At 32.9% G+C, this 7,753-nt stretch overlaps 1 protein-coding gene across 2 annotated transcripts; it reads left to right on the top strand.

Moving 5' to 3' along the window:
- Nucleotides 1-265: 265 nt before the first annotated feature.
- LOC140061035 (uncharacterized) lies at nucleotides 266-7,705 on the top strand. 2 transcript variants are annotated; one of them, XM_072107442.1, is made up of 10 exons: nucleotides 266-376; nucleotides 915-979; nucleotides 1,326-1,430; nucleotides 1,888-2,093; nucleotides 2,650-2,788; nucleotides 3,875-3,949; nucleotides 4,769-4,873; nucleotides 5,311-5,580; nucleotides 6,099-6,282; nucleotides 6,524-7,705. In XM_072107442.1, exons 1-10 carry the CDS (start codon nucleotides 277-279, stop codon nucleotides 6,625-6,627), a joined length of 1,353 nt encoding a protein of 450 aa, XP_071963543.1. In that variant the 5' UTR covers nucleotides 266-276; the 3' UTR covers nucleotides 6,628-7,705. The 2 variants fall into 2 exon arrangements, with proteins under 2 accessions (XP_071963543.1, XP_071963544.1); XM_072107443.1 differs by lacking the exon at nucleotides 3,875-3,949.
- Nucleotides 7,706-7,753: the final 48 nt, after the last annotated feature.

Raw genomic sequence — 7,753 nt, forward strand, 5'->3', positions numbered from 1 at the left:
TCTGCTGCTCTGCTGCCACCACAGTATACCAGATCAAAACAGACAACTATTACTGCAAAAACAAGGTTGAAAACACAGAAAATATGTTAATAAATGATCTTTAATTTAGTTATTAAACTTTTTAACGACTTCTGTAATATTAATATATTATTAACATAAAATAATTTTTAATATTTTAAAGCGTATTATAATATAATTTAAAGAGTTAGTAGTTGATTGTAGGTCGCTTTTCATTGGTTTATCTGTCTTCAAGCCTTCTTAGTTCCCTAGTAAACAATGGCGTCAGAAGATTGGATTTCAGATACTATTGTAGGATTCCTGCATAGTCCAGTATGGACGGTTCCTATTATGACATTTATAGAAGAAAATTGTATTGGTATGTTTTAGTAAATAACTATGTATTTATATTGGTGTTAAATGTCTTTAAAATGGTATTAATGAAGAGTTGAATTTCGCAGGCTATCCCCGTCACGTCGTCGTCGTGTTGTTTGTTTGTGATGATAGGTTAAATCCATATATCGCCCTCTGTCTGCTCTCTGGTGAACCTTGTTGTAGGGTAGGCCTAGCTTACATTATTATATTCCCGAAATTAACCAAACCGATTTGCTAATAAAAACCAATTTTGAAGAAAAAATAGCTAAAGGTCCTGATTGGGCATTATGATTATTTAATTATAACTGTGAATGTATTAGTTAGTGTTAATTTTCATACAGTACTCAATCAACAAATAAATTGAAATTCATTTCATTATTATTATTTATAGTTTATTACACTGCACAGTAGCCCTAGGTCCTATTAATTATAACGCCGTTGCTAAAGATAATTACCGTACCTTTAGTTTTTAAAAGTATGGATACGGTACCGTATCTTTAGCCATAATGTAATCATAAATACTTACTAATTATTGTTTTCAGTGTTTGATACATCTGAAGAGAACAAATTTGAATATACTGCAATACACAACAGATACAAACAATTGGTAAATTTTTATTTCATATTTTATACTACTGTGTATATATAAATCCAAAGGCAAATTACTGAAAAAAATGACAATGCTGTGGGTATCAGTGGCTGGATCTCAATGGAGATACAAAATAAAAGCGAAAAGCTAAATCAAAACGAGAAGAAAAACAGCCAGAAAAGTTAGCAGAGCTTTTGGGCAACACTAGCCCTCCATCAGTGCAAGTGTATATATAAATATTCATAATAAATGTTACTGTAGCAAAAAATATTATATGGTGGAAATGTTGTGAGTGCGCCTTGTATATTTAAGATTCCTTCTTTTTAAAATAATTTCTGTTAAAATAATTTCTGTTATGTCTTAGGTGGAATATCTTTTGGAAAGTTTCATTGAAGATCTTCAGATCGACGCAACAGCATTTGTGAAGGCATGCCAGTCCACCGATCCTGAGGCATCAGAAACCACTGTGGTATTTTATAATATTAGCACGATTATTGATAAAACAATTTTGCAAATTCAACAATGTTTACTTTGTTGCAATAAATGGATTTGATTGATTTATATTAGCACTGTTGCCACAGATTGACATCTTCATCAGTACTTCTATGAATGGATGATTAGTTGGGAACATGATCGCTAGTTGGTCATACCCAGTACCGTTTTTATCGTATGATTAATCGGGAAACCACCTTGCGATATATATTGACATACATTTTAAGCTGGGACTTCTGTCTTACGAGCTACAGAGCCTCATTGTCTCTTTAGAAGCCCTAGACATTTTTTGTCAACCAAATAAATGAAATGAAATTTTAGGACTTCTTCTGGTGCTTTAATTACATTCATCTTCTAATTAATAAGTCCTCTGGTGCTCTAATGAAATTGACACCTCAATTATAATTAAATAACTATGAATTTTTTGTATTTAGATTTTATTTGAGCAAGTAATGGCTGCAGATAACTTCCTTATATTCAAGACGATGATGGTGCAGAGAAATATTGAGTTAGAACTGCAGGCGCTTAGGATGATCCAGAAACGAAATGGTGTCATGCCTTCTGCCATGCGCCCTAGTAGACCGACAGATTGTGAACAGGCTTATGTAGATGATGAAGAGATTTTGCAGAAAGTTATGAAGTAGGTTAAACAAATAAACATTTTGTAGGTTAAACAGTGAAAGAATTTTCAGATGAACAGGACTGCTTTCATTCTAATTTAACTATGGATAATGGACTTGTAATGACAAATGACGCAACTCTAGGTGCGTCATTTGTCCTATGTGCGTCATACCTTATGAATACCATGATGCACCCCTGTATCAAAAAAGTGACTTGCCTTTAGGTGACCATGATGCACCCATCGTGACCATGTTCAATATATGGTGGTGGTAAAGTGACGGATATTGACACACAATTGCTCATTAATGTGATGTACCATTTAGGTTTTTTTACGCACCCATGCCTCAATACCTATTTGTAAATGACGCAACCATGACACACCTCTCCCGGTGGTCATATAGAGGGTCATACAATTGACAAGTGCATAACCAATGGTTAATATGATGCTTGTCTGATGCCAGAAAGTCTTAGATATAACATGGTTTCTATGCTCTATGTACAGCATTTTGTATGTGTGATGGTTATAATTGCTAATCTCAAATCCTAACAAAAAAGTTAAAATTAAATGTTTGTAGGCAGTCAGAAGCTGAGTATAAAAGGCAGCAAGCAGAGAAAACTGTCGATCAGAATCTCGACAAGGTCTTAGCAACAAGTAAAGAAGAGGCGGAACGATTGGAGAGAGAGAAAAAAAAAGAGGAGGATATGATGAAAAAGGTGAGTTACTATTTGATATTACTACAACCAGTTGTTTTATTATATTATATTTTTATAATAGTAAATATATATTTGGTTGATTATTCCTAATGTATTTTGTTTTGTTTTCACTGTTTTTGTTATTTTATACCAGTTCCTGCACGAAGGTAATAACTATACTATTTCTTATTTTCAGCAGATTTTTTTTTTATTTTTTTATATGAATCCTAGTTTTGTAATAAGCTCTGTCGACATTATCAAACTAGTTTGACAAAAAAGGTGTGATGTGCCTAATTATGGTAGTGATATGACATCATCATGTCCATATATGGGCACATCACATTTTTTGCCACATAAAGTTTGATAGTGTAGACAGAGCTTAACTTGTTTTAAAGCTCAGGTACAGGCATGAATTTTAAATATAATATTTGGTTAATTGTACATAAATCAAATATTTGTAACAGAAATCGAGACGAAAAAACATGAATTTCCCTTAATATGGTCAAATACAAAATTTTGGCAAAATTTTCCATAAAAACCAGAAAGACTTTTTTTCAGTAGTTAGGTAGTTAACCTAATGTAATAACATGTCTGATGACTCCCTAGACGGTGAAAAAATATGGTGGATATACAGTGGATAATTTTTGCCATAGCATGAAAATAAAAATCTGAAGTTGAATAAAAATATCAGAAATGTAATATTCAAGTTACATTACCTATATTTAGTCATCTGATAACATTTTTTACCACACCGTTTATTTTTCATAGCTTTTTAAAATGCCTCTCTATTTAAAAAATTTGTGTACAAAAGAATAGAGATTTTACTGTGTAATTTGAACTATCCCCCCACTGATAAGAAAATGCTTATTTTCAACAAGCTCGTGTAACACAAATAAAATCCCAAAAAATTATGAAGCATAGGGGAAACTATAGATCGATAATTATTGGAATGTATGATCAATAGATATTTTTTGCCCGCACCTGGCCTTTAATATCCTATTAGCTGTTGATTGAAGTGGTTTTATTTCTATGTTGGTATTTTAAACTATCGGTTCTATATAGTCAGGAGTAATATACATTATTTTATATTCAAACCTTGTTTGTAAGGTAATAGAGAACAGTATAGAGGAACATACCAAGCAAAAATCAATTGAACAAATGGATACAGAAAATTTAGAAAAGGTATTCAGCATAGCATGCAATATTAAAATGCATGAGATTGGCTAACTGTACTATAATCAAACATAAGCTAGCATTTCTACTAGCTTTCTGCTGTGGTTTTCCTACCTTCCTAAACCTGAGTATTTGGTAAATGGTGGCTTTACCTACCAAATGAAAAATAAATTTTCTTATAACATGATAATTTTGAGCTAATAATTTGCTACTATAGATATAATAGTTTGCTGATGCGAAATTAATCACTCTTTTTTATTTATTCTTTCATATCATCGAATTAATATTAGAAATTCTATTGCTATTTTTCTTATTTTTATATTATGTATGAACAAAGAACTAGATGGGCACTCAGAGAGCGCAAACCTCTGTCTATGAATATGAAAATTGAATGACGTGTTCCTGTACAGCTATGAAACCATCCTTTAAAATCTTATGAAAATCGAGCAATAACTTTTTTGAGTAATCCTGCTAACTAACAAATAGAAACAAATAAGCTCACAAGTGATTGACAGCATTTAACCTCGCGTCATTCTAGCGGAGCTAATAACATCACATTTATTGAATTTTAATTAACAGTGATTAAAATCACTGTAGCCTGTAAAGCCCTGTCTACGTTATCAAACTAGTTTGACCAAAAAAAAGTGTGATGTGCTCAAATATGGTAGTGATATGACATCATCATGTCCATATATGGGCACATTTTTTTTGTCACATAAAGTGTAATAGTGTAGACAATGCTTTAGAATTTTTGCTATTACTCCATGCCAAAATTTGAAGAGACTTCAACTTTCATGGATACACATTGTTGGTTTTTGTCTACTATAGGTTCTTAAGATGTCTATCAGTGAACAGGAGATGATGATGGCAAAGACAACAGCAGCTCAGCAGACCTCTTTAAAAGACATTCCAGGTATCTCAACAAGTGAAAAGGTATCCACTATTTAAAAAATCCTTGACAGAATCCCTATCCATGTCATCTCCTATGTATCACCTATGCACATTTTTCCAGGGGTGGTAATGCCATATAAACTGTTTTCATTGTGTAGTAAAAAGGGTATCTATAACAATAAACAAAAGCAAAACAATATACTATGTGTTGCTTATGTTTATGCTAACTTGTGTCATATTATTAATTTCGCCAATTCAAATACAGTACAAAGTAAGACATAAAACAGCACAAAAGTAAATAAATGAGACAGGATCACCTAAAAGTTATAAATAAAAATAACCGTCGAGAGGCTCTCCACATAGAAATGCTTGTATAAAATGAATTACTTAAACAAAAAACGTGAACAACTTTGGGAAATTAACAAAATATTCATGCAGGACCTATTACTAAATACTTATTGTTATTATCCGAACTACAGAAATCCAGTACTGAATTAAAGACAGGCAAATCAAGCTCAGGAATAAAACCAGAAGCAAGTTCTTCTAAGAGTTCACCAAGACAGCAGGTTGCACCAGGATCCAGTAAATCATCCGCATCTAGTAAATTGCCCACAACTAGCAAATCACCACCACCACTGTCAAGCAAATCAGCCCCTAGTAAAGTACAGAGTGGAAGCGATGCTGCTGCAAGTTGGTTGGACAGTGCTAGGGCTGAGGCAGCCAGTGAATCTACTAGGCCTGTGCATACAGTAAGTTTCTATGCATGTTAAATGAAGGATTAGGCATAGTCAACTGTGCTGATTTGTAATCCTACTGTAATACACTTTCAAGTACATACGCGAACCCCGAGTAATCTCGGAAGGAAAGTGTATTTCATGCTATTTGATTACTATGATTGGTCAGTTTGATACCAGGGCAATACATGCACGCTCAGTAAGAACTCGGAATATCTCAGAACAAAAACAGGCCTCTCATCAGTGTGTTTTTCTCCAGAGATTTCACAGGGGACCCGATTACTATGATTGGTCAATTTAATACCAGGGCAATACATGCACGCTCAGTAAGAACTCGGAATATCTCAGAACAAAAACAGGCCTCTCATCAGTGTGTTTTTCTCCAGAGATTTCACAGAGGACTTCTGGGGTTTTCCACAAAATTGTATTCACACTATGCAAACCTGGTTACAACTTGTTACATTATGCAGATGTGAAAAGGGTATAATTCACTGCATCTCTGTAATGTAAAATCGTTTGATTGATTTTAACAGTATAGCTCACAAGCATCTGATGCAGCAGAGTTGAAAAAACGAGAAGCCTACCTAAAGCAGCAACGTGACCAGCTAATGGAGATGAAGAAGAAAGAACGTGAGAAATCGTTAAACAACTTCTCAAAGAAAGAACAGTCAAAAGCTAGGCCACAATCTTCCAGGGCTGCAAAGAATGCCACAGCAGGTAAATGCATGTTATTAAACTTATCCTAGATAGTCTAAAGCTCTGTCTACACTATCAATTGTATGTGACAAAAAAATGTGATGTGCCCATATATGGACATGATGATGTCATATCACTACTATTTTTGTCACATAAAGTTTGATAGTGTGGACAAGGCTGAGGCGGATTGACACCTCACATCCACCTATAGTATGGTATTGTATTATAGTAAAGTACTAAACACTAAACAAACTATTTTTAGGTGACGTTAAAGTGAAAAGTGGTAACCAAGAATCCGAAGATAAGAAACTGAAGATGAGAATGGCGTTAGCAGAGCGTCTTAAACAGGAGGTCATTCAGAAATAGCTGCAAAGAAGTTGTCGGGAAGTTGCAAATATCACTCGCTCTACTTAATGATAATAATCTTTGAAACTACTTATATTTCATGGCAATTATATTGTATGTGTGAAAGTCAGAGAGTTTTGTTGGTACAAATGACACATTGGTACATGAACTAGCCTGTAAATGATTTAAAAATAATAATATAATTTGATTGGTTATCTTTCTAAATCGACAGTAACATTAAAATAATGTTTATTTTAACAATTTAGTTTAGTTCCTTTATATGCAATGTTTAACTATAGTCAACAAATATTAAAAATTATGAAAATATTTTGAAAATATTAACTATTTTATTTAATAAAAACATGGACTTTATAGATGTATTTTATCAGATACTGTCTGATGTCACTAAGTATTATATTAAAATACTGTACATGAGGTTTTATATTTAAAATATTTATTGATATTTTTTAATTAATTATTTATTAATGAGTGAATAATGCGATATGTTTATGAAATACCTTGAATTCGTAGTTGTAACTATTTGTTGTAGATGTATAATTTTAAAAAATATATTTGTAGTTATTGTATGCAAAGTGTATGTACTTTCCATTTCCTAGAGGGATTTTTGGGCAAGTACGACGACCGATACCTACTGTATCCCCACTCAAGAAAATGAAATGTTTTTACAACAATATTTTGTCCTAAAATCTTTCCAAAAATGTACGCTTAATCACCATGATTAAATAGAAATTATGATTATTGTTTGAAAATTGGTATTGTGTAAAACCTAGTGCTTATGTTGTCATTATAGTTGTACTGAATAAATATTAAAAGCAAAAGAGTCACTAGTTTGCTTTGAAAGAAGATAACACTAGGTTGGTTGTTGTGTTTAAACCAGGGGGTTTGCACTTGAGGGGCACACTCCCTTTTTACAGCTAAAATGAAATTATAAACTACTTTTTTGATCAAGGCAATCTAACAACAGGACACTGAGCTAGCATTGCCAAGATAGGAACTAGTAACAGTCCTTTGATCTTATGTCTGGCTGCAACAAATACCAAAAGTACTGTACTATGTACGTATTCTCCACAGCGTGGAGACAATACAATTCTAAACATTTTGTTCGTTCAACGAAAACACAAAAATC

Source organism: Antedon mediterranea, chromosome 10, assembly GCF_964355755.1.
Source record: "Antedon mediterranea chromosome 10, ecAntMedi1.1, whole genome shotgun sequence".
NCBI lineage: Eukaryota > Metazoa > Echinodermata > Crinoidea > Comatulida > Antedonidae > Antedon > Antedon mediterranea.

Excerpts from the sequence above, each read along its gene's own strand:
- LOC140061035 (XM_072107442.1), top strand. The coding sequence starts at position 277 with ATGGCGTCAGAAGATTGGATTTCAGATACTATTGTAGGATTCCTGCAT. Across the intron at positions 3,950-4,768 it reads ATACAGAAAATTTAGAAAAG|GTTCTTAAGATGTCTATCAG; the intron begins GTATTCAGCATA and ends TGTCTACTATAG. Across the intron at positions 6,283-6,523 it reads TGCAAAGAATGCCACAGCAG|GTGACGTTAAAGTGAAAAGT; the intron begins GTAAATGCATGT and ends AACTATTTTTAG.